This window comes from Glycine soja, chromosome 16, assembly GCF_004193775.1.
Source record: "Glycine soja cultivar W05 chromosome 16, ASM419377v2, whole genome shotgun sequence".
Taxonomy (NCBI): Eukaryota; Viridiplantae; Streptophyta; class Magnoliopsida; order Fabales; family Fabaceae; genus Glycine; species Glycine soja.
In genome coordinates, this window is record NC_041017.1 from 442,809 (window position 1) to 470,073 (window position 27,265).

General features: G+C 31.3%; 2 protein-coding genes across 2 annotated transcripts; one reads left to right on the forward strand and one right to left on the reverse strand.

Moving 5' to 3' along the window:
• Nucleotides 1-919: 919 nt before the first annotated feature.
• On the reverse strand, nt 920-6,426 carry LOC114390510 (phospholipid:diacylglycerol acyltransferase 1-like). Its single transcript, XM_028351251.1, has 6 exons — nt 5,987-6,426; nt 3,990-4,212; nt 3,529-3,812; nt 2,626-2,938; nt 2,227-2,486; nt 920-1,814 (listed from the first exon to the last, which is right to left on the reverse strand). The coding sequence occupies exons 1-6, from the start codon at nt 6,424-6,426 to the stop codon at nt 1,328-1,330; spliced, it is 2,007 nt and encodes a 668-aa protein (XP_028207052.1). The 3' UTR covers nt 920-1,327.
• A 14,908-nt stretch (nt 6,427-21,334) lies between these two features.
• LOC114389430 (protein Brevis radix-like 2) lies at nt 21,335-26,026 on the forward strand. The gene is made up of 6 exons (XM_028350102.1): nt 21,335-21,599; nt 21,941-22,230; nt 22,455-22,837; nt 24,167-24,302; nt 24,656-25,047; nt 25,602-26,026. Exons 2-6 carry the CDS (start codon nt 22,105-22,107, stop codon nt 25,678-25,680), a joined length of 1,116 nt encoding a protein of 371 aa, XP_028205903.1. The 5' UTR covers nt 21,335-21,599; nt 21,941-22,104; the 3' UTR covers nt 25,681-26,026.
• The last annotated feature ends 1,239 nt before the right edge of the window (nt 26,027-27,265 follow it).

Genomic DNA, 27,265 nt, shown 5'->3' on the forward strand with positions numbered 1-27,265 from the left:
TTTATTTGAAATTATAATTCATATGCTTAAGTTACGCAAATAATTAGAGCGTTAAATTATAATTTTAAGTTAAATCCCTTTTTTTATATCTTTATAATTCTAATTGAGAATAGTCATAGATAAAATTACATCAAATTATGTAAAATGAAAATTTAATTCACACAATAACAACAATGGCATAAAGTTGCTAGTGAAGGCCATGTCATGAGTTACGGGTCATGGGTGGGTAGCATGCATGATGATTGATGAGGTGGCGACAACAAGATAAAGACAATAATGCATCATTGCAGATAACTTAAGAAAGTGATTACATCAAGTTTTTTTTTTCTTTGGTAATCATAATTTAGAGGGTGGGATGGTACTTCAATTCAAGTTATGGCTGAGCATTAACTATTTCTCTAAAAAAACAACTTTAATTAATATTTACTATATAATGACAGATAAATCATTAATCACTTTATAAATAAAATTTTTTATCTTTAGACAACGATTTACAAAAAAATATTAAATGTTTGAGTTAAACTATTTTATAATAAAAAGCATTCGGTGAAAGCTAATCTCTTTAAATATTAGAAAAAATATAAATCTTATGTTAACTAAATATAATATCAAAAGATAGGATATATAACTGAGTGACATCTTATTTTACAAGTGAGTTTTATAAGATTAAGTTGAACTAAATCCTATACTTTTAAGATGAGATGATAAGTTTTATTTTGTAAATACAAAATGTTATGGGACTATTTTTAGACAAACTTCTTTATAAACATTTATAGCAAAAATAAAAATATTTTTTTATAAGCTAAAATTAACTTTTATAGATAAGATATTTTATGTATACTCTCATTTAATTTCTTTGAAAGTTGATTTCAATATATGCATAAGATAATTTTAATTTATAAAAAAAAGATTATGTCACTTTTTGATAAGTGTTTATTGAAAAAAATTATCTAAACATAGCCCCATAATGGCAAAAAATGAAAGGACCACCTACCTACACATGCTTTAAGTTGTACACCTCAGCCATATCATAACTAAACCAGCTGAACTTATTAAGAATAATGCCCCCGGTCAGGTTTCTTAGAGATGACAAATAAAATCCTTACTTTAATAACAAAAATGTTCAATGCAAGCTCTTCCAATATAACCAATTCGCGTAGTTCACCCCTCCATGGAACTGGACTTTGATCAGCAGAACCAGCAACTCATAGAACTCTGGTGGCAGTGAAAATATACTGCAAAAAATTATATATAGTCTGATCTGATCCTTAAAGGGGTTCAAGAGAAGTGTGTCTGAGTGGAACTGCGGAATTACATTGTGCTTCATTCATAGGGGTAACTTGATTTTCTCAGACCACTTGAAGATATCAGAATACACTTTATCACCTCCTAGATCTTCTCCTTTGGCTCCAGCAGCCACTCTTATAACATCCTCAATCAATGCAAAGTTTCCCATGATGTCAACATGAGCACCACTTTGTGTGCCCCTTCCCTCTAGAAGGTTGGCTGGAGGAGAATGATCATATTCTCTAACGTAGGTGCGCATACCAGACGGGTTGAATCTTGTTTTTCCGCGCCAGCCTTTAGCACACATGAAGCCTGAACTTAGAACTGGCACAGTCTCATCCCCATCAACAGTGTAGACTCCACCTTGCAGACAACTATCTTCATCACTTCCACCATCTTGCGTGGTGTCAATTTCAAAAGGAATGTAACACTCGGCAAAGGGAGTTAACTTGTAAATATAAGATCTTTCAGTTGGTAAGCCAACTCCATACATAGAGAAGATTTCCATATCAGGAGCATTTGGTAGTCTGCAGTTATTTTAGAGTAGCAAAAGTAAGGAACCAAATAGAGTACACAAAATACAACATATGAGAAGTGATCAATAGTCCAATACATTGACAGCCAATATACCAGCTCTAGAATTCCACATTGTAGGAGCTAAACTATTTTGGAGCACTTCCACCAAAGCATCACATTCAGAAATGTGTAACAAGATTCAAAGGACTAAACTTCGATGCAGTTCCATAAGTGTTTTCGGTGTTATTTTCCAATCAGAATGGGAGTTTCACCTCGGTAATCCACATAGACATTCACTAAGATTACTAAGGTAAAAGTTCAATTTTGATTGGAGAACAACACAAATGGCCCATATGGAACTGCTTCAAATTTTTACCCTTTTTCAAATTAACTTACATAAGTAAGGAACCGAAAATTGCTTACTTTGTTTCCAAAGGGTTTGACCAATACTTGTAGTGATTATATTTAGGGTCATCCAAATTGTCAGCAATTTCATAAGAGAAATGAGCACTACCACGAGCCATCATCTTTGGAGCAACAAATTGAAGGAGTTCTACGATAGAGCCAGCTGTGTAAACTTTATGTTCAGCAACTGCTCTCACTCCCTCAAATCCCATTTCATGGTATTCAGTCCACACATCACGACAGGTGGTATTTGCAACACTGCGACCCTTGATGGCACCCTATTAACATGAAACTCAGTATAAGCTATAGAGTATAAACATAAGGGATTCAAAAAAACTGAATAAGATATTTGGTAAAAGAAGGAACAAGCATACAATACTAGAGAAATTTCAAGATGCATGGTTAAAATAGGCTCACCCGAAAGTCAGCCATCTCAATCTTAGAGGAGTGTGCCTCGGCCACATCTCTGCCAAATGATATCATTCTTCCATAGTTGACAACATTTGTTTGATTTGTCTCTTGGTCTGTTAACTGAGTATAGTCACTGCTATGCTTCCTCTGGCTAGGGTGATAGCCTTCTTCTGGTGACCAATCAAGACCACCCCATATAGTATCTCCTCCTCTTGGTATCATTGACATTGTTGAGTCCCAAGTACGGGTCATCTTCATTACATGTTGCAAGGTTTGAATGCGAAACAGATCGTTATCTAAAAATCCTGGAGCTATCGTCCTGGATATATGACACGAAAGAACCAAATTTAGTTTGAGTCTAAGATATTGAACAGTGAGCCGAACAAAGAAAAATATTGCTATAGCATTAGTGCCAGATGCAATCTGAATTTGCTTTCTCTCATGCAAATAAATAGTTAAGTGAAGCAGAAAATGTTGAACAAGACTATTTACTTCGCAAAATCTGTAATGAAAAGAAATTTTAAGGAGAAGAAATATCTTAATAGGTATTATAATAAAACAGCTTATTTAAACAATTGGAGCAAACAGGTAGTATAGTACAGAGTGACTGACAAATTTATTTTTGAGTAAATAGTGGATGCCCTAATAGTATAAAGGATATTTATACATTATAGTCATTCACAAACTAACATATATGATAAGTTTGTTAACTTTTATGATAATTATCTTAAAAATGATCCCAACTATGATTAATAATTAGTTGACACTTGACAGTGTGATATTTTTTACACGGTCAGTGCATAAAAATTAAATTTTCTTTTTAATATAATATTGTTGAATTAGGCTAAACTCATTAAGTAATCACCAATTTGCTACTTAGCAATTAACATGACCAATAAGTAAAATTACCTGGCAACAGCAATATCCCTGGCCTCAGCTGAGAATAGCCCTGCTATAGCCTTGGGAACACCTAAAAATGGTCCACCAATGTTTACAACTGCCTTTATATATTTGGAGCACCAATCTGGTCCTCCCCCACCACCCATTGGAGCTGGTGCTTCAACCCATTTCATAAAATGTAGGAAGTACAAGACCCCCATTGAATGTGGAATAATAACTGCCTTATTTCCACCATTAGTAGCAACCATAAGTTCTATGTTGCTTTTTATCCGACTTAGTGTTTGATCCCTCACCTGATCAATTAATTTAACAATTAGGTGGAAAAAAAAAAGATTCAGCAATTGTTCAACAAATATATATGTACTACTTTGTTTGTATCTTATTATTATAGATGAATAATCAACGTACTTCTTTAGGTGAGGGACATGAGGCATAAGAACTCTAGGTAAAACCAGTTAAAGAATATATACCTCAGTGTTCTGAAATGCTATTCTCCAATCATATGCAGCCATGTACATAGTTTTTTCTTCATAACCAATGCGTGCCAAGTTAGCAATTAGGACTGCCCAAACGAAGTATCCTGCAGCAAAGTAATCAGCAGCTACAAGTCCAGAGACAGGCCTAACTCTTATGCCTGGTGGATCCAATCCTGTTTCATTGTCCAGTGACATGTGATCCACCCAGCATGAAGGTCTGCAAAACATCCATCAAGAAACAACACATAAATCCTTATCCCACCATTTCTAGGCCTTCAGGAACGTAGTTACAAGCATAAGTTAAGATTGCAAGTTAAAAATGGGATAAGTGAGAAGTGGCATCTCAAAGAATTCAGCAGTATCTATGCTCACACCAAAGCAACAAAAATGGCAGTCCAATGCATGAGGTTCCTACCTAAGGAGAGGCTGTTTGCAGGATTTGAACCCATGACCTCCAAGTTACAAGGCAACAAACTTACCATAGTGCTAAGGTTTGACATTTCCAAAAACCTAAGTAATGGTGAACAATCTTATACACTTTATCATACGGTGTTTAGGATAATCATTTTTACTTCGAAAGTTATCTTCTCTTTGATGTATAAATTCGGTACATTAAATTAACCAGGGGTAAGAAAAATTGAAATGTGTTTCATTGTGGTATGCGTGAAATAAAAGCCTCAACCAATAATTGTACTTCTGTACCAATTCAAGTCAAAAGATTACTGTTATTTTTAATAAGAATAAATTATGTAAGGAATTTCGAATGTTTCAGTGCTGCAGTTCAAGAATACTGGAAATTCCTATATCAGAAATTCAATGTTTGACCATACCGATGACAGGTTGTTGCTTCATCCATCAATCGATGAATACTTGAGAAATTATTTGTTTTGCGAAAGTAATGAATTAATGTCAATAAGAAAAGCGACTAAAATTGACACAGTATACTTTCAAGCTGAATAGTCTTTCCACAGTTCTATTCACAAAATTGAGACAGAAACGCGACTAAAATTTTTCCAATCAAGCAAGACTCACATTTAAACAAGTTCAAGATGGACCTTAAAACTCGCCAATTAAATCTTTTTCTTTCCAAATGAATGTTAATAGGGGCATAGGCACAGTGCTTGAGGACTTCTTGATCAGAGTCAAAGTTTTACAGTAAAATAATGATCAGACCACACACTATTCAAATAAAGACAATTTCTGAAAACAAACTTTCGTACAAGTTAATTCAAACAGTAACAAAAGCACAAACAAAATAACTCAAGCGCAAAACTCAACCGTCTCAAGCAATCTCATCGTGAACCAAAATAAGACCACAAAAGGGAAGTTCCCTTTTAATTAACGGCTTGCAATGACTTCAGCAACATGGAAACAAGTTGACAAATGACAAATCCATCCAACAACCCGAAACTAGAATGACGTATTCACCAAAACACCTCACCCTCCAAACATCATCAAAGTTGCCTATTTAAGACCATTCAATCTGCTACAACCAATCACTATCCTCATCATCATCAACCAAAAACAGAATCAAAGCAAACCAACACCATTAAAATACTTACCTAGTAGCATGACAAAAAAAAAGCCACATCCAAACATCAGCCATGAAATCAAATTAAGGTAATCAATAAGAGTAAATAGTCTATCCACTAACCGTGTAAAGGGTTTTTACATTGTCATCTAATCGTTAACTATCATGTATAGTAAGTTTGTTTGACTCAATAGCCACCTTAAAAGTCATATCAACTATGGTTTCTGATTGGTTGACAGTGTAAATATAAGAGAAATTAAACTCAATGAACAGTAACAAGCACAAGCTTTCATCATTATCAACCGAAAACAGAAAAAACAACATACCAGCACCATAAGCAACTTACCTACTAGCATGACAAAAACAAGCCATATGCAAACATCACCAACAAATATTCAAACTAAGGCAACAAACAAAAAACAAGCAGAAGCAAGATTGTTTGTAGTTCATAGTTTGATACCTTTTATAGACTTCTCCAAAAGTACCACCCCACAAGCGTTTCCTGAACAACCCTTCAGCACACTGGTGACCCTCCCACAGTTCAAGCCCACCAGTGACAATCCCTGGCACAAAAACCACAGGGTGCTTCACCTTGAGCCCTTCCTTCTTGAGCTTGAGGCCCGGTGGGTCCGGCATGGGCCCAGTGAAGGCCTCAGTCACATACTGGGGAATCGAAGAAGGCATCATCTGATACAGAAACAGAAGAAACCACCACAAAGTGCAAATGCACCCCACCCCCCAACAACAGCTATCGAAGCACGACCATTTGTTGTTCTTCTTCTTCTTATTTTTCTTATTCTTATCATCTTCTGTCTCCTCTTCGCTTAGAACCTTCGGTTCCGAACTATGGCTCGGACCCTTTCCCGGTTCCGACCCTTTTCTCCGTCGAAGCAAAGACATAATAATATTCTAGGACACGTTACAACTTACAAGCTTCAAACCTCAATTTTCTCGACAGTTTCTTTTTCGTTCACTTGTGCCCCATATGATTATAAACAGATGGGGTAGCGTTATTTTCCTCGAAGATTGAAGATTTATACAGAAATGAAAAGCCCGCGAATCAAAATCGCTTTGGGTAGCTCGTTGAGCTCGGAATTTTTTTTCCTTTTAGAAAAAAAAAGGTGGTTTTTTTTTCTGAAGATGATGACTATTGATTGGTTGTAGCATCTCTGAACCACTGAACGGAAACTGATCTGGTGGAAGCTGTGTCTTTTTTTTTTTCTCTGTGATTTCCTCGAGAAACAAGGAGAAGCTTATCAAGAATTTTGGAAGAAGGTGCGGGTATTGGATTGGATGTGTTTTCTGAGAATGAGTAAAATTAAAAACGAATTTGACAACGTGGCTCAATTTGATTGGTTCGATTCATGATAACTGTACTCCTACCAATATCAATTATTGTGTCTGCTGCATTAATACATTTGTCAAGGGAACGACAAAGAGCTAGTTGCGGTTTGAATTCACAAATAAACTGTTTAAGGAGTAATTTGAAAAATAATAATAATTATTAAACATATTTTATCTTAAAACATTTGTATTTTTTTGTCATTGTAAATTATGATTTTTAAAACATACAGAGTGAATATAAATAAAAAAATCATGAATATTTGTGTTTTTCTGAATAATATCACGTGTTTTGAGTGAAAAAGGACCTTATGTACATTAGCGGAAAAAATATCAATCTGTCCGTGTCTGTTTTATTTTTTGAATAAAATATTAAATTTTATATATTGTAACAGAGTTTTATTATTATATATACTCATGTATATATTAATCTTAGTTTATTAATTCAATTTAATTTAATTTGCTTAGTTTATTAAAGACAGATGAGAAAGTCAAATAAAAAAGAAAGTGAGTGGTTTTTTTAAGAGAGATATTAAAACTGTTGTTGATAATAAATTACGTTAAAATCTGGGGTATGCTTTTTTCTTAGTGGGTCTCTTTTTTTTCATAATAGACGCAAACCTTGAACGAAATAATGTGGAAAGATTCCATTTTGCTTTTAAGTTGCTTAATGAAACTATAGTTTATAGTAATATTTAATTTGGCATTCCTCAATTAATTAATGGTGTAAGTGGTGAGAATGATCTACGGCATTCAATTCCCTCTAAAATATTTATAGTACTTTCTATATTTATAACCATGGTTTCGCCCATATGTATATATGAACCTGGATCTGTTTGAACGTATTCTTTATTTGATTTATATTTATTGAAAGTTATTTTATAGGGGAAATTAAAAAAAGAAAAACATTATTTGATGAAATGATTTTGAAGGTTGTTGTTCTCATTTACTATGGCCTTTATATGGGTGACATATTAGCCGCGAAAAAGATCCTTTTGGCAGGAAATGCATGAACCACATTGAACACTATATGATGGCATGAGAGATTGACCTTGCAAGTTGCAATCACTAAGAGATTGACCCGTCTCGTCATTACGATATCATCATTTTAAACCACGATTGTTTCAAATTTTAAATAAAAACTCCGTTAATTTACTTATAAAAAAATGAAACTAATTTTTGTTTTTTCATACGTTCACCAAACAACACACAATACTTAAGTGGATACATATATATTAGTATAGTAACTCAGTACACATCATTCACATAATAGAAATTAAACTTGTCCATACATATAATTTAAATGTGATTTACATCTTTAATTCAACAAAAGAATCATGGAACCAATTATGGAGGAGTTGATTAACAAAACACAACTCTCTCCCAAAATAATTTCAACGTCATCACGTCGGTTTGGTGGCTCCTCAACAAAATCTCACTTCCTGCACCCTACTGTTGTCATTCTGCTCCCACGAACAAGATTCGCGATCATCACAGGTATCAACCACACGATACAAAATTGCAAGAGTGAGTTCATTATAAAAAAAATCAATGCTAAATCCAAATAATCACAATTAGCAAGAAAACATAGGCAAACATCATGAGCTTACAGAACATTCATTATTTAACACCCACATTCAACAATTATTCATCATCCACATTCAACAATTATTCATCGTCCATCCATGTATTCAATCAATATTGCTCAGAATGATGCATGCACCTAACCTCAACTCTCAGATGCAATGTGGTACGTACCATCAACCAAGGAAATAGCCTAAGCGTGTCCACACAACACCTCACTTAGGGAAACTATGGTTGGAATTGGACTTAGCGCACCTCTGGGCGCTCAACGCAATTTCCTCTCGATTGGAATTGCGCTTAGCGCGTCATTCACGCTTAGCGAGAGACCAAAAGTTGTTATTTTCAAAATCCCAGTGGTCAAACTGTGGAAACATGTCTTAAGAAGCTCCAGACAAAATTTGAAGATGATCCAACGATTAACAAATTCGGGATTGCAATTTTACTGGACTAGGTTTAGACAAAAATCTAAAATCTCATAATTTCAACTTTGTTCAACAAAACTCCAAATAACTCAACATCCACATCAAGAAATTCACACATGACTAATTCAAGTCATATTTCAAATCATTCAAGTCAAACATATATTCAAACAACAAGCTAAACACAATCCAACATTGATTTATAATTAATAACATTTTAGGGTGTTACAACGGACGCGATACATTTTTTTTTTACCCAAACTTACGTCAGGTGCGAAAGTAATTTCACTTTCGCATCCTAGAATTCGCCATATAACAAAGCTATTTTTAATTTTTAGAGTTTCTCCAGCAAACGACCAATACGATTGTTACCGTTTGCTTTTTATCCACACACTACTCCTATTTTTTCTTTAAACTAAAAAAGATAGGTTCATTAAAGTTTCTTTCAAAATTTTAATTTTTAAAAGTATTAAAATTCTTTCAGAAACTTAATTCTAAAGTATCAGTACATGTACTCTAAAATTGAAATTTCAGAAGTGATTTAGAAAATATTTCGAAATTAATTTTTGCAAAATGATCAACATTTTTTCAAAAATTTAATTTTAAAATTTATTAAAAGAATGCAAAATTTAATTTTAGAAAATTTTTAAATGTACATTGGAATTAAAAGGCAGAAAATAATTATAAAATATTCCAAAATTAAATTTCCAGAAAATATTTAATACATTTATAAAATTATTTTCCAGAATATTGTTTTAAACAGGTTTCGAAAATAAGATTCCAGAAGATATAAAAATACTTGAACATTTTATTATTCATAAATTATTTTTTTAATTGATTTTTAAGAGAAATATTTTTTATTTAAAGAAATAAAGAATAGTGCAATTGCAAATAGTTAAAAAGTTGCACAAGATGAAATTTTCAATTAATAATGCAACAAGGCCGTGGGCTCGAAAAGTAAAGGGCCCTTTCAGACACGGCCCACTTTATGAAAACATCTCTCACAGACTGAGTGCAAATGTTTTCAGAAAAAAAAAGTAAAAGATAAAAAGAACAATATTAACAATTCACTTTTTAACATATTTTTTTAACGCTTTCTTTATTGTTGATTAGAATTTATTAAATGTTACAAATTTTATGAGTTTTATTCTTATTTAATAAATATCTCACTTGATTTTGTAATTTTTAATAAATTTTAATAAATTCAGTAAAAAAAAAATGAATAATATATATGTTAAAAATAGTGTATTATAAAATGAGTTGCATGTTAAGACGTAAATAAAAAGACCGCTAATGATTTCAGATAGTTTTTTTTTTTTTTTTCTGGATAGATTTCAGATAGCTTATTTATCAAGGAAACCATTATGATTTGAGTTTTGATTATATCAGCTGAAAGTTCATCATGCTTCATTTTCTTACCTTTAGTTTCTTTACGATATTTTCTACACAAATCATTAAAACATGCTTTATAAAGTACAGATAAATTAAGTTCCACCTGAAAAGAAAAACCTCTTAAAAGATATTTTCATGAAATCGATAAATAAATAAAATAGAATAAGGTCTTTATTCTACCTTTATAAAGTTGTATTCTTTATGATAAGTTACTTTACAATCATTATACACAAGATATGATTCACATTACAAGCTCAGTAGACCTTTTTGGTCAGATGAGATTTTCAAACCCACGGAACACACTTGTGAAAAAATATACAGATCATTTCATTATTTTAATGGGGGATTAATTAGTTTGGCACATGCATTTGGTAACATCATAAAATTAGACAACTTATACACGTGGATACCCGCCTGAATCCGTCCCGACTTTAACGGGTAATATCCGAGTTGATCGGGTATGGGTTCGGGTTCGGATTTTCCCCGGTAACCAAAAGTCGGGTACGGGTACGGGTATGAGATTATTAGACCCGTCCCGACCCCGAACTCGAACCCGCCCTGCCACTTAAAATCTTTAGAATTTTTGCATAATTTAATCAAAAGGCATAGAATTTTTATTACTAATTAATTTTATTTTAGAATTTTCACATAATTTAATATTATTTTCTTAACTATTTTTGTAGACATACACACTATAATAAATTTATTGATATATAAGTAGTTAAAAATAAATGTTTAACAATCAAATTTTTTTTTAAAAATCAAATTTTTAATATTTTTTTTACAAAAAAAATATTTTTCTAATTTGAATGGTGTATGAGACGGGGTCGGGGATACCGAATACCCGACAGGTATGGGGATGGGACAATAAACTTATACCCGTCAGGTATCGGGTACGGATATGAGAATATGTTGGGGAGTCGGGATAAGGAATTGGGGAGACAATACCCATACCCGCCCCCGCCCCATTGTCATGTCTACATAAAATAGAGCTGGTTTCTATAAAATAATAGTTATACATTTCTCAACGTAAAAAAATAAAATACATTTCTGAAAACAAGCTATAAAATTATAACAGGAGTAAAAATAAATGAGAAATAATAAATTATGTCTCATCAGAGTCAAAATTAATCAACCTCGCTCTAAATCTGACATATTAAACACCACCAATTTATTTGCATTTACTCAAAAGTATTTCCATCCTTTGCCCCAAACAAGGAACAAGGAAGGAAAACGGTAGGATGAAAGTTATCTTCAATTGTTTGGATCGAGTTTTATAAAACAAGAGAGAAGAAAAAAAAATAATGCAAATCTTACGTTAAAAAGTAATTTTTTAATTTTAAATATGGAAATATGGATTGAAACAAATGAAAAAAAGTATACTTATATGAATTTAAAGTCTTTAAGATATTATGTCATTTTATAACCTTTTTTTTCGTTCACTTCTTATATAACCAAATAAGAAGAAAGAAAAAGTTTTCCTTTATTTTTTTCGTTTAGCAATTATTATTATTATTATTATTGTTTCTTCCACGTCTTTACCTTTCAATTTCATCAACCCACCTAAAAAGAGTTATGAACATTATGTCTAAAACCAGTTAATGTCCAATTCACCATTCCCTTCTGCCCACATCGTTCCCTTACAGGCCAGATAGAATGATTGAAGCACCCAAAGTACCATCATTGTTTTGCTATCTCATCCAACAAGTCTTCATATGCTCTAAATTCTTGAAACATAGTACCAAAGCCAATCACGTCCTATCTTTTCATTTGCAAGCATGTGACTCATGGTACACCCACATGATTATTTTTATTCTAAAAAAATTTAGATAAATTAAATCTCAAAAGGATTATTTAAAATAAGAAAAGACTAAAAAAACTTATTAAGTACATGTAAAAATATTTATAAATTATTCACTAATAAAATTCTGAAACATTCTTTTGAAATATGAAATATGAGTGATGTTTATCAACTTTGTTTATCGGTCCACTGACATATGACATCATATCTTCTTCACTATTGATGAACATTAACTCCAATAAATTAATGCCATTGAAATCATTCATATGATAATGTCTCCTTTACGGAACTAGGTGGACCTCACTCTATTCATCAGATGGGAAGGCTCCTTGAATCCACCGTCACCTTTAACCCTTATATACGTGATTTACGTACCAAGAGATAGTGTTTGAACCACTCTGAACTATCATAGCAAATATGAACAAATATTTATTACGCTTCTATACATTAATTTTTCCATGTTGTACATTGTGTGTCATAAATTTTTATTTCAACTCTTCTGACTTTTGAAGCAGAAAAAGATTTTGGTGGAATTAAATTACATGCAAACGTAATTGCTTAACGGACATAATAAAAATGTACGTGTCTGTTTCACCATAATGTATAATGGAGTATTCTGTTAAAGTGTATTTACGGATACATCACAAATTATATTAATACGTACAGTACATACTAAGTTAAATTCTAATGATTTAAACAATATATGTTTGGTTTGCAGTTATAAAATTACATGTATTTTAGGCTAAAATAATTTTACCAACGGATACAATCTTTGTTTTAAAGTTTATTTCTTTTTTCTTCGTTAGATTTGTATTAAAATGCACATCGTAATATTTTCATCTGCAGATCATCAAACAATAAGCACTAATTAGCATAACTTAGTTCAACTTAATTACATTCCTTTGTTAATCAGGGACACGTAGCAAAATACATAGTACAGTTCCTACCCCTACTAATTAATTAATATTCTCTACCTTATTTATTTATTTATTTATCATGACTGATAAAACTTTCATATGGATGGAGCTATAGACTATAGTGGCTAATATTATATCAATTCCTAAAACAGAATAAGAGGTTTCGATCTCTTTCTTCATCAACATATGTTTAGAAAGAGCTAACAAATTAAATATATATGTACTATAACTATTGAGCGCCACATGACAAGGTTTGTTGCTTTGCTTTAGGGACAAAAGACTCGCGGGATGTTCAGCTGGGAGCTTAATTGCCTTGGTTTTATGTTACTTTACTTTGGGTCAATGGTCATTAATTGTCATAAGTGGTTAAAGATTTAAAAAGTTAATTCTTTTTTTTCTTTTTTTTTATAAATCTGAGCTCTATTTCTCCTTAAATAATTAAAATCTTATTTGGTTGGCAATCTTTATTAGAGAGATCCGAGATCTATTAATTCAGAGATTAGTTAAATGATAATTGTAATCGAGTAAAATTATTTGCGGTTTAGACATACGTATTAATTTTCTAGGTATGTTACCATATTATTAGTGTCATGTCCGATTATATTGATGGTATTTTTTCATTTTATCACTTTTATTTTTCATAAAAAATATTGTTATATATTGTGTTTTATATATGACTTTTTTTTATCACCATCACAGTGTTTACTGGTTTTATCTACGAATAACTAATCTTTGTGAAAAACTTGATTAATTATCTATTTTTATTGACAAAAATTAAATATCTTTAATATGATTTCTCTTTTTTATAAGATTTTTTTCATTCACAAAATTTGATTTGATTAAAAGTTGTATGACTTAACAAAATGTATATATTGCACTAGTGTAATCAAGTCATATTTTATATTCAAGAATCCAAACTACTTTATGAAGAAAATCAAAATTTAGTGTTTTAGAATTCCTTAAGAGGTAAGATTTCTTGCTTAAAGATTTTCAAATATGGAATCTAGAATTTCTCTCTTCCCGGCCGTATAATGTTGCTTATGGAAAGAAACAAAAAGAGTTTTCCACTGTTCAAGAAAAGTGTATATTTCACTTTACATATTCCTCCCAGCTTCTTGAAAAGAACCGAAGAAAAAATTAAACCAAATAATTTTTTGATGTAAGCTGAAGGCAAGCCTATTTTAATATGCATAGCAAGTTGGCATTGTTCTGTTAAAAGGAATGAGTAGTGACTCTCTAATTTTAGTAGAGGCAAAGGCAAACTTTGTCATACAATGTTCGTAGTAACCGTTGATGGTTCTTTTCAGCTCTTTAAAATTAAAAGAGAGAAAAAAATAAAGATAGAAAGAGAGAGAGTTAGGTTTATCTTTCGTTGCCTGTGATGTTGGGTGCAAGCAGAGTTTGATCACTCACGGCTTTTACAACTAGAGTACGTACAACACTTTATCACTTTGTTATATTTTTGAAGCATAAAATTTGAATAAACTTTTAATTAGTCTGTAGTTAATTTTTGGGACAACTTATGTTTATATATATAATCAAGGGCATTGAAATAATTTAAGTTCCATGTACATGCTAGCACAAGTACCTTCTTATCTATTCTCGTATGTCCGTTAATAAGTGTACTAAGAATTCATAGATCAAAATGTTGACAAATTCCAGAACTCAAGTCACCTTTTCTCATATTATCAGAGAAGCGATACGCAGATGCTTTTATTAGCCTTCTCTCTCGTTTTAGCCAGAGTAGTTATAACTCTGTTAGCCTTCTCTGTCATCTAACTTTTATTTTCTTAGCTTGTCAGTTAGTTTGTTATAAACTAACTTTTGTATATAATTTATTCATGATTGAATTGAGTAATGAGAACCATTTTTTTTGTCTTTATTTTTTAGCTTCTTTTTTTTTATGTTTTAAAATATGTTTATATCAGAGTTTTACATAGTATTAGAACTCTTAATATGTATTTATGATTGATTTGAGTAATCAGAAGTATTCCTTTCGTCTTTTTCTTTGAGTTTCTTTTTTCTTTATTTTAGAATATAAGCATGGGTTAATTATTAGTAGTGATTGTCATATTTTTGAATTTTTGTTTGATTTTTTTATTTGCCAATTTTGGCAAACTCGGCTGATATTTCTTTTTATAGAAGTTTCTAGTTTGGACGGTTAGCCCAGACTTTCACCAAAAAAATCGATGTACATGATGTAATAATTCTCATTTCTTTTATTATAAACCTAGAGATCGATGTATGAGATAGTTAGACTTCACAAGCACTATGATTAAGAATTTATCTACATGGTGTAAAAGTATTTCAAGATTTAACATACTCCCTCCTAACTGTTAATGATCTAAGAACTTATAATTTGAGAGAAGAAAATAGAGAGATCGCGATTAGAAAAACAAGTTAACGTATAGCTGAAAGGGTTTAACAAATACAATTTCCTTTTAAAAAAGACAAATACAATTTAAATAAATCCAAAAACTAAAAATCATTAATAAAAGCATTAATGGATAATAAAACCTCTAACACATGATAGCATAAATTTAAAATTAATTAACAAAACTAACTAATTAATGAGATTTAAACTTTTAAAATATCTAACAAATTAATACTACAAATTAATTACATATACAGGTATTCAGGGATTAACGGACGAACACAAACAGATATTTGAACACATGAAACGGATAACAGTTAGGCACTATGGGTGGCTGTTGCAGTTCCTATTCATATTTGATAGCCTAGCATCTTTCAATTCTCCATGTTGCCTCAGATTTAGGATACAAAGCTCTTTTGTATTCTTATGGGGCATAGATTTGCCTGGTCTCTCAAATTTTGCAATGTTATTGTAGAGTTTGATTTGCAACATTGTTTTACGATTATTCACTTTTTCAACAAGTACAACATTTATAGTATCTTGCCCTCACCGTTGCAAATATGTGTGGTACAAATATTGCCAAAAAAATATATTTATACATGCATAAAAAAATTCCTACACCACTTTTATACTTCATAAACTACAAGAATGAACGAACTTCTTACTAATTTGTATTCCTTAATCCTTACTTTTATGGTCATTGAATGGCCTAACAGAGTTACCAAATTTATGCAAACTGGAATTGAGTCAAAACTGTGTCATGAAACGAAATAGGAGAAAAAATAATCAGAAAAGGAAGTTTTTGGTATCTTTGAAAATTTGATGTTTCGACTGTGGAAGAAATGGACAAAAGTGTGGCAGACACACAAGCAGGTATTCTGGATTGACTGAATCCTGGGTCAATCTATGCGGTATATTGCATTAAAAAAATGATATTGATATAATAAAAAACATAAAAATAGAAAAAAGATAGATAAAAAGAAGTATCACACAAATGTATTATAAATATTATTGTTATAGAACAAATTGCCTGACTTCAATTATTCTACCCGTGACTCTGGACATTTTTATTTTTTAAGTTCAACGGCTACAAGGCTAATAAGACAATTATCTAGCATCTAACTAAAGGTCCAATTCAAACAATTTTGCTAGGGCTGTCATCATCAATTAGATCTTGAATATGATATTATGTTACTCGTACTTATTATACAAACACTGCAATCACATAAATTCACAATTAGAGCAGTTCCTTATAATCTGTGTCTTCTTCCCGTCAACATATAAATTATGTTCTTTCTTCTCAAATCTTTTTTTCCCATTAAAATTTAAAGTCTTATAATCACTTAAAAGAATTACGTGACTTGTTTTTTATTTTAAAAAAACTCACATAATTCAATTATATATGTATTTTAATATTCTTAATCATTCATAATATCCAATAATCAATATCTATATTTCTTATTCTATCACACACTATTTTGAGAATTTATAGAAAAAAATGTTAATTTTATTATTTTTTTACAAATATTTACAATAATAAGATTATTTTTATAATTATTAATAATGAAATAATTAATGTTTCCTGAAACTAAACAAACGTCTTGTTTATCATCTCTACCTTAACCTAACCTCTTTTTTTTTTTTTTTTACAGCAACCAAACCTCTTTCTTGTTCCCCTGGAATTATGCGATAGATAATGTTTTCTTCATTTTTTTTTAAAAAAATAAAGCTTGCCTTTCGGTTATATTATATAGTTTATTGAAATGAAGTGTAATTGAAACTCAACGCAGGCAATATATGAGTAAAAAGTGAACCAAACAATTTCTGGTAAAAAGTTATGAATTAATGAAAATAGAAATCAGCTGAAAAGTAATTAAATATTATAGCTTTAGAATTCAGATCTAAGAGGAAAAGGAGAGATGGAACAGGTGCACGAGTGGCCATGGTTGCCGGGTGCCAGCACGTGGAGAAACTCTACCTATTGCCACTGTACTTTGGCACACATTATAAAGTAAGATCACTATGAATTTTTAATAACGTTGAAATCATTCAATTTTATAAATTTAATTAATGAGGTATTAGTTAAAGTGTACTTTTTGGCTTAACAAATAGACCGTAAAAAAATATTGCAAAATACTTGAATGTTATAATTAAGTTGAGATAATCAGATTTAGAGGGGAAAGAATCGATGTTTTGATACTATTATACAATCTTGACGTTGCATTTGACTAGAAGACTAAATTGTTATATATATAATTGTTTTAAATACCAAAAAAATAATTTTATCATAATAATACTATCTAATTTAAATATAATTACCTTCACCGAAAAATATCGATGGACTATATACCAAAAAAGAGAAAAATCAAGCTGTCTCAAGAAACTTAAATGAAATTTTCTAAAGAAGGAATTTGTAATTTTGAGAAAATGGATAATCATTTTAATTGTCATAATAGCTAGCTTGGATATTAATCTTCTGCTAGATTACTAAAGTGAAAATAAATAATGCTCACAAGTTCACAGTTTAGAAGAAATTGTACGTGGTTAGTGTCATTATAAATATGTTGAAAATAAAGTTAAAAATGATTCAATAACTTTATACAACAAATCACGTGAAAGAAAGTAATTGTACGTAGCAGCTACAACTCTTTACAATTTTTTTTGTTGCAGTTCGCGAACATGACATCAAAAAGACAATATACATTCGTATTTTCCTAATCATGGCTATAATGTTATAATATTGATCGGACGATACACTTATAAAGGTATTTCTAAAAAGGAAAAAAAAATAGTTCCTATATACATTATAAAATTCTTAATTTTAATATTTCTAGCTATTTCACAATCCAATATTTTGATCGCTGAAAATTAAAAAATAAGCACTGGTCTCTTGAGAATCATTATTTATTGAAATTCAAAGAGTAAAAACATATTTAAAAGTTCTGAAATCAAAATATTGAATGATGAAGTACATATACTAAAACCAAGAATTTTATAAAAGTATAAAGATTAAAAACATTTTTTTCCTTCTAAAAATTAATATTATGATCCAAATTAAAAATTTTAGCTATGTTTAAAGTGATGGTCGTGGAATTGATATAGTTCATCTGTCTCTAATTATAAAATTATTTTAATTAAATTACACTTTTTAAGAAAATTTATTTTCATATTAAAATTTTCAATTATTTATATTATTTTAAAATTACCTTTTTATTCTTTCTATTTATTTATTTATTTTTATTAATGTTTGGAGAAAGAATTATAAAATAAAAATATATAAAAAAAATAATTAATACGTCTAAAAATTAGAAGATAATCTTAAAAAAAATAAATAAATTTTTGAAAAAAAATCTTATAATTAAGGATAAAGGAGTATATGTTTGACATTGTGATCCTATAGTGTGGTGGAAACTGCAGAGTATAGGAGTAGGAGTAGTGTTGCGTATTCCAGTGCCAATTAATTATGTTCCCTTCATAACACAAACATCCAAACCTGGGAGTACTTGTTGCTCAACAATGTTGGTTTTACCCTATCTCATCATTTCATTATTTCAAGGCAAAGGAAATTAATGATGTACTAAGATGTTCGTGTCTTTGTTAATAATTAAGCTAATTCCAATCTGTCATGTTCATGTGCCACTCAGTGTATAGTCAAAGTAATATCGTATTCCCTCCAGTCTGTCATATGCCACTCATGTGTACAGTCAACGTAATCTCATATTCAAGTAACACTATTATTCGAATGACACTAGCTTAGGCTACTTTACATACGCTTTGTTTAATCTAGACAATTAAGAAACGCGTAAGAATGAAATAAATAGGGAAAAGAGCTAGAAATAATGAGAGGATATTTAAAAGTGAATTATAAGTGGTGATTGGTGAATATGATAAAATTATGAAAGTGTTGAGTTCATTTAGAATTTCTATTAGTGTTGGAAACATCATTTTGAAATTGCATGGTTAAATTTTGATTTCTCGAAAAGTCCTGCCTTGAAGTCTTGAGTTATGTATACTGAAAAAATATTACTCAAGATTTAAAGATTGAATCATTTTGAGACTGAAATGATGATGAATATGAGTTAAGTATATGAAAGAAGTCAATTAACAATGACTTGTGTTGAGAAAGAAACAAAATTCTAGACAAGAATCCGAGTACTTCAAGATAGGTAATTATCGACAATTATCAAGAGTTACACGAGTTGAGACTTGAGACAAATATTAAGATTCTAGTTTCTCGATCCTAAACAAATCAACATCATGCGTTCATATCATATTTCTTGACCGTTGAGAGCCAAAACATATAAATAAGATCCTTATAAATCATTTTTTGTTGTTGACATGCATTATATATATAAACACTTTGTAACACTTAACACACTTCATACATCAATGACTACTAGTTCAAAGAGTCAATTGATTTTAAAAAAATAATGTGCCCCAATTTTTGCACTCATTGGTGCAAAAGCACCAGGGGATTTTGATATGTAGTATGTCAGGTTAATTTCTCATAGATAACCTGCACCGTAAATTCAAGGATATACCAATGGATGAAGGATTTTAATGTTTCAATAGACCTAATATATATATGCTTATATAAACATAAATGCATCATCAAACAAAATTCAGCATGCGTAACACTTTTGCATAATTTTCAATCATTCCAAAAATGTAAAATTGCTGTCATATATGCTTCCTAAAACAAAATTCCTTAATAAAGTTCCTTTCTATATATTCTAGAAATATAATTTTGGAACATAAAAGAAACTCCATTATGAATTTTTGTTTTAGAAAAGGGTAAAAGTAATTCCAAAAATTTGTTTCTAGATTATATAAAAAATGCATCGATATATATATATATATATATATATATATATATATATATATATATATATATATATATATATATATATATATATATATATATATATATATATATATATATTATAAACCCTTTGATAACTGGAAAAAAAAAAGAGGTAGTGGCATTAGAGGGGACGAAGGACAAAGACTGAAAATGAGAGGAAATTAAAGGAGAGGCAAGGACTTTCCAGAAATAAGGGAGAACTGATGTGAGTAGGGAGGGAAGTATTTGGAAGGGTGAAGTGATAGTAAAACGTAGTATAAGAAAATGCAATTAAAATAAATTGTTAAAATAGGAGGTGCAAATAGCATCAGCCTTGGGGGCATGGTAAACTAAGTCCTAATTATTAATTACCTGATTTAAATCAGTACAAAGAATTTAGTTTTATATTATAAATTTGAGCACTCATTCTAAAGAGTGAGATTCTCATTCTTCCCATCCCTTTGCCAATTAACTCACTCTTTATCTTATTTTCTAAATTTAAATTAAACTATATTAAGTGTTGTTTATTATAAGTATGCTATTATTTTTAAATTCAAATCAACTGTATTTTATTTTAAGACCTAACGAAGTCTATTATCTTTAAAATATTTTTGTTATAATTATAATATTACCTTCAATACAATCATTTTAATTTATATAATTAAATAATTAATATATAAAAAATATTTAACCTATATAATGATGGCTTTTTTGTTAGAAATTATAATGACAGATAATCATGTGGCTTGATACTGCTATTTCTTGTTATAAAACATGATATGTGTCATTATGAAAAAATAATCTACATCTACATCTTTTACAAAAGTAAAAAACAAAGGATGAAAAAAGAAGAAAAGAAACTGAGACAACTTTTGTAGAGAATAATAGCATATGTGATTTTCATTACGTGGGGCAAGTTTAAAGTAACTTTCAGACAACTCATTGTTCCGAATGATACTAAATTTAGTCTTGTAATTTTCAATTTAAGTCTTGTGACAAACAAAACATGATTAAAATAACAAATTTGATTGAAAATAATTTTCTGATAAAAATTAATTATGAGTAAAATTAATGAAAATTCTATATAATGTTATATTATTTACTAAAAGAACATCTCGCACAATGTCCCATTTTTTTTTCTGAGTCTCTACACAAAGCACACACATGACACAACAACTACGAAGAACTGGTTCCCATTTTCAACTTTTTTCTCTCATCGGAGAGAATAGGGTGGCGCATGCACACACCACTTTTTTTATGATCTCTCTCTCTCTATATATATGCACTATCACACGTTATAGAGGGACACATAAGCCACCACAGTCTCACGTTGTAGAGCTACATTCATAGTTATAGGGAGCTCAAATCTCAATGGCCCTGAAAAGGAACCAAGGGTGGTGTGGTGGGTTCTCATTCTTTTAACTTGCACTCTTTCTTTGTCTTTGATGTGTGTGTGTAGTGTGTATGTATGTGTGTCTTATGTTATGTTAGTATCTCTCCCTCCTCTGACTCAGAGACAGAGAGAGAGTATCAAAGTTCACTCCAACTTCGATATTAAAAAAATGAGAAAAAAGAAAATGAGTTTTGATCTCATAAATCGCCTTGAAACATGTCCCTTTACATCTCTATTCCAAACCTTCAATCTCTAGCTCCCCTCTATTGACTCTTGAGAGATGAAATGTTTATGATTTCGTGTCTTCATTCTCTCACTTTCTCTGTTTGACTTGGTTTGTGATTGTTCAGAGAGGAGCACATTCAATGAATGAAGCTTTTTGGTTTTTGAGTTTCTGGGAGTGGATCAAGTTGGCCCCCAGATCTTCAATTTGTTTGATTGTTGCAAAGTCTCATCCTTTCTTCTGGTAGTGTGACACTTCAACTCGGTTTATCTTTTTGTCATTGAGAAAAAAATGTTGACTTGCATAGCGTGTACCAAGCAACTCAACAATGGATCTCTTCGCCAAGAAGAAGAGGAAGAAGCTGTTTCTGTTCACACACCCAGCACCAAGCAAGCCATCAAGGCTCTAACTTCTCAGGTAAATTGACTGACCATTTGCCTTATATTCCTGATTTGTCTCATTACCAAATCTTCAAATTATGTGACTCTACATTCTTGGAAGCTAATAGCCTAATAGTAATAATGCCAAGAGTACTAAAAGGATTCAATTTATGGTTTTTGTGTTGTGTTTTAACTTTTAATGATTTGCTTTACTTAAAGAGGGAACTATGGTGAGAAAAAAGGGTGGTTTTTGTTTTTCAGATCAAGGACATGGCAGTGAAGGCTTCTGGGGCATATAAGAGCTGCAGGCCATGTTCAGGATCTTCAAATGGTAACAGGAATAGGAAGTATGCAGACTCAGATATTGGGTCAGATTCAGCAAGGTTCAACTGGGCCTACCGCAGAACTGGGAGCTCCAATTCAACCCCAAGGATGTGGGGGAAGGAAGTGGAAAATGGGGGTAGGGTGAAAGGGCTTTCAAGTGGAGAAGGAACACCAGCATCAGTGAGTGGAAGAACTGAGTCAGTGGTGTTCATGGAGGAGGATGAGCCTAAGGAGTGGATTGCACAAGTTGAGCCTGGTGTGCTTATTACTTTTGTTTCATTGACTCAGGGAGGGAATGATCTCAAGAGAATACGGTTCAGGTACTATTACTACTGCTAATAATCCTCTTGTGTGTGTTTTGAGATTTTGCACATTTGGAGGAGTGTGAGAGCACATGCCTTTGTCATGCGGTAGAGGCAACTGGCCTTTTAACAAATGTGACTTTGTCCTTTGTTGTGGTTTAAAACCCTCTCCCTTATTATTCTTTGATCTGGAAAAACTAAGTACATGTTTGTTTGGGAGTGATCAAATGCTTTTCAAAGGCTGTCCAGATTCTAGATTGACAGGATCTATCTTGTTTGTTTCTATTGTGCCTCTTTGTTCCATTGTCAGTAAAATTCATGCTTGGCTTGGCTTGGCTGGGACAAAAACAAAAAGGATTTTTATCTTCTGGCCTGATCATTCAAATGCACTCCCTCCCTCCTCTTCCTTCTCAGCCCACAAAAGAGAAAAAGGAAAAGGAAAAAAAGAAAAAAGAAAAGGAAGGAACCTATGCAAAGAAAAAGGCCAGGCTTGGTTTTGTGCCACTGCTAGAGTAATATTCATTTTATGAAACACAAGCAAGTTTGTCATCACATTCCCCCTTTCTGTTCTAAATTTAAATACAATAATTATAAAAGGAATATTAGAAGGAACCATTCAATCATTAATAGTTTATGAATAAGAAATTCTACTTTATTGATATTTGATAATAGTTTCATTACTTTAACTAAGTTAACAACAAATCCTTTTTGTTGGGAGTTAAGTGTCCTTTTGTCAGGATCATCTGTCTTTCATGAAAGTTTGGGTTTCTCCTTAGCTAGTATCAGAAGTCAGAATTGAATTGGAAACAATCAAGAAGACCATGAATCTTGAATCAGTTAAGAGATATGGAATTCTAATTTGAACAATATAGATGCTGCGGGGACAAAACTTTTTCCTCTACTAAAATCAACCTGCTTTTTTATTTTCTTAGTGTGGTAGCAACCTGAAGCAATTGCCTTATTGGACTCACTTTCGAAATATCTATCCAAATTTTATGTTGGATTTATTATTTTTTATTCTCTGTAAAATATCCACAGGTAAATGATTTCTGTACCCCCTACTGTAGCACTAGCAGCTCTTCATTTGAAGTAGGGGGTGGGGGCTCTTTGTAGACATTTTGAAATGTTTCTACACTACTATAACCAGCAAGTTTTTTTTGTCCTCGAATATCAGTTGTCTAGTCCCAGAGTAGCAATTGGAGTTCCCTGTTATATTTTTGTGCCAGTCAATATTATACAGCTAAAAAATAATTAAATATGGGAAATATACTAGTGTGGTGTCTCATTTCTTTTGTTTTTAGCCCGTTGATGATTGTGCTAATTATTTTATTTGATATATTTGATCAGTCGTGAAATGTTTAATAAATGGCAAGCTCAGAGGTGGTGGGCAGAGAATTATGACAAGGTCATGGAGTTGTACAATGTTCAGAGGTTCAATCAGCAAGCAGTTCCTCTTCCAACCCCACCTAGATCTGAAGATGAGGTGAACATACAGTTTTTGTAATTTGTTGTTAAGAGTTACATGATTAAAACTTCTTTATCCTAGGAACTCATTCAGCTTAGATGTTATGTTTAGCAATCAATCACAAATTCCTTCTAACTCATACTTGAGGTCTGAACTTGAGATATTTGAGTTAAAAACCTAGTTCTTGAATGAGCAAGAAGTGTGTAAGGACCTGCTTCCTAATTAATGGGTAACCTATTAATTAACTACGGGAGTAGGATGTTATCTTTTGTATTTACATGATTAGTTCATTTATAATCTTCTGTTTCCGTACATTTGCTGCATGGATATATTTTATTTGGTCTTTATATAACTTTCCTTTCCTTTTTCAGAGCTCAAAGATTGAATCTGCTAGGGACAGTCCTGCCACTCCTCCACTCAGCAAAGAACGTGCACCCCGACATTTTCACCATCCAACAGGAATGGGCTACTCCTCATCAGATTCACTGGATCGCCACCAAATACAACCACACCCTTGCTATGAAACAAGTGGTCTGACATCGACACCTAATCTTTCCAACATTAGTGCACCAAAGACCGAAAGATCATCCCTTGATGCTTCTGTGAGGACTAGTTCATCTGGAGAAGATCACTCGGGCGAGTTTTCAATCAGCAATGCTAGTGATATGGAAACTGAATGGGTTGAACAGGATGAACCAGGAGTATACATCACTATCAGAGCACTGCCAGGTGGAACCAGAGAACTCAGGCGTGTCCGGTTCAGGTACAAAGAAGTCATTAATGTGGATAATAAATTACTTTTAGTTTTAATGCAACAGCTTTTTAATTCTGTTACTAATTATCTAAACAAGTTGTATTGTATGAAAACTTGCTCATGTTCCTTGATTTGACATTTTTCTAGAATAAATCATCCATACACTAACAATGTTAAGATCTTTTACATTGTTATCCAATCACACATCATCGTGTATGTTAAAAGTGATATCGGAGAAGATGATTTCTGATTTGTTGACAATGTAAATTTTTTTATAGTGGTAGTGCCTTCCTATTAAGCTCTTTTTTTTTTGGTATTTTGATTTGCATTTAGTGATTTGATTATAGGATCTACTTTTATTATGCTTTTAAGCTTTATGGAGAGAATAAAAAATGAAGCCTGTTTTGGATGTAGCTCCTTGTGAACTAAGTTTTTGAATTATCCCTTTGATACCTGACTCATGAGTCTTAACAGTTGGATTGCTAAGTCATCAAGATTGATTTTTATCTTAAATAATCACATTCATTTAATTCAAAAATTTCTCTCTTCATTCTTTTACACAGCCGAGAAAGGTTTGGAGAAATGCATGCGAGATTGTGGTGGGAAGAGAATCGTGCTAGGATACAAGAACAATACTTGTGATGACTGTGACTATAGAAGAGCCTTTACACAGATAAACTGCTTCAGCAGGCTAACACAGTACAGCTTGAAAGCTTTACAACAGTGTCGTGCATTCTAGATCCAGTTACCTTCTTTCTGGTGGATAATTTGCATGTAACTGCAACTTTCAACTTAGTAATTGTAGTTCACTTTAGACGTGGAGAAATGCAGGTGGTGTTGGGAAATACTAAAATATGATAGTGATATTTTAGTTTTAGTTAACTTGTTCCTTCCATTGTAATTCAAATGTTTTCCATCTTTGTATTAATTTTGAACTATTCCTATTGAGATAACAAGTTTGGTTCTGTCGAAATGATTAAGCTGAAAATACAATGCTGTTGCTGTAGATTGAAAAAACCCTGCACAAAACGAATCACTGGAAACTTGGTAACTAAGTGCATGTTTCTAAAGCTTAGAAAATGTAAGCTCAAAGGCTAACACAAGTTTATATAGGGGAGCATGTGCAAGGCAATTGCTATTTCCTTCTGGCATTAATCTTTGAGTGCCAAAATGCATTATCATGATGACCATTTTAAAGGAATTTAGGAAGATTGATAACGTGATAAACTAAGTATCAGTCTTAAAAAGAAAATCCTAGATGTGAGGTCCAAGTTTTTTGCTTTTGGGTGGTATATCACAGGAAGAACTTATTTTTCCTCACCCAAACTAACCATACATTTTTCCTCTCCCTTTTCTCTGGACCCTCTGGCTTTGAAATTCAAGATTTTGGAAATGTTTGGTAAATACTAAAGTGCTTATTCAAACAGAATTTAACACACGTGAGAGCTTAATTTTATAGTGAAGCAAGCGGGAAAATAAAGAAGGTAGGTTAAAATCATTTGGTTTAAGTAGTTATATGTAATGTGAATCATAAATTAGCCACCTATTTTTCGTTAATTATACCTATCTATTTTTGTAAAAGAAAATTAATTTATTAATTTCACTAAGTGAACTTTACCAAAATAAAAAAAAAAAAACACCAAGTGCAGCACAAGGTGTACGGTGTACCCACTTAGGTAACAAACAGAGGATACACATCAAATAGAATTTTATGTCTATCTAGTTAAGATTGGAAGAACTGTTTGCTCCTATTCACATTTGCACCGGTTATGTAGTATTATTAATTTATGGTTTAAATGCAATTTCGGTTTTCTTATTTTATTTAATATATAATTTTGGTTTTTTTTTTTAAATAGAGACATTGGTCCCTTTAAATCTATGATTTTAGTCTTCATCTCAAAATAAAGACATTTGATTATTCTATTTTAGAAAATTCATAATTTTGATTCCTATGTTTAAAAAAAATCTACAATTTTGGTCAATCTTTAATTTTATCTACATTTTATTTCTTACATTATAATTAATTAAATCATTTTTATAATATTGTAAATGAATATGCTCGACCCATAGTTCAACATGATCAAAATACAAAAAATAAAACATAAGCAAAACTAAAAATTTGACTAAAGTTATCAATTTTCTAAAATAAGAGAACCAAGTGTCTCTATTTTGAAATATGAGACTAAAATTGTGTAATTTTTAAAACAAAGATATCAAATATATTTAT

What these genes read in the sequence shown, in the direction of transcription:
- LOC114390510 (XM_028351251.1), bottom strand. Translation starts at nt 6,426, where the DNA reads ATGTCTTTGCTTCGACGGAGAAAAGGGTCGGAACCGGGAAAGGGTCCG. An exon ending in TTTGGAGAAGTCTATAAAAG is followed by an intron (nt 4,213 to 5,986) that starts GTATCAAACTAT and finishes GATGTTTTGCAG; the next exon opens with ACCTTCATGCTGGGTGGATC. An exon ending in AGGGATATTGCTGTTGCCAG is followed by an intron (nt 2,939 to 3,528) that starts GTAATTTTACTT and finishes TCATATATCCAG; the next exon opens with GACGATAGCTCCAGGATTTT.
- LOC114389430 (XM_028350102.1), top strand. Translation starts at nt 22,105, where the DNA reads ATGTTGACTTGCATAGCGTGTACCAAGCAACTCAACAATGGATCTCTT. An exon ending in TCAAGGCTCTAACTTCTCAG is followed by an intron (nt 22,231 to 22,454) that starts GTAAATTGACTG and finishes TTTGTTTTTCAG; the next exon opens with ATCAAGGACATGGCAGTGAA. An exon ending in CACCTAGATCTGAAGATGAG is followed by an intron (nt 24,303 to 24,655) that starts GTGAACATACAG and finishes TTCCTTTTTCAG; the next exon opens with AGCTCAAAGATTGAATCTGC.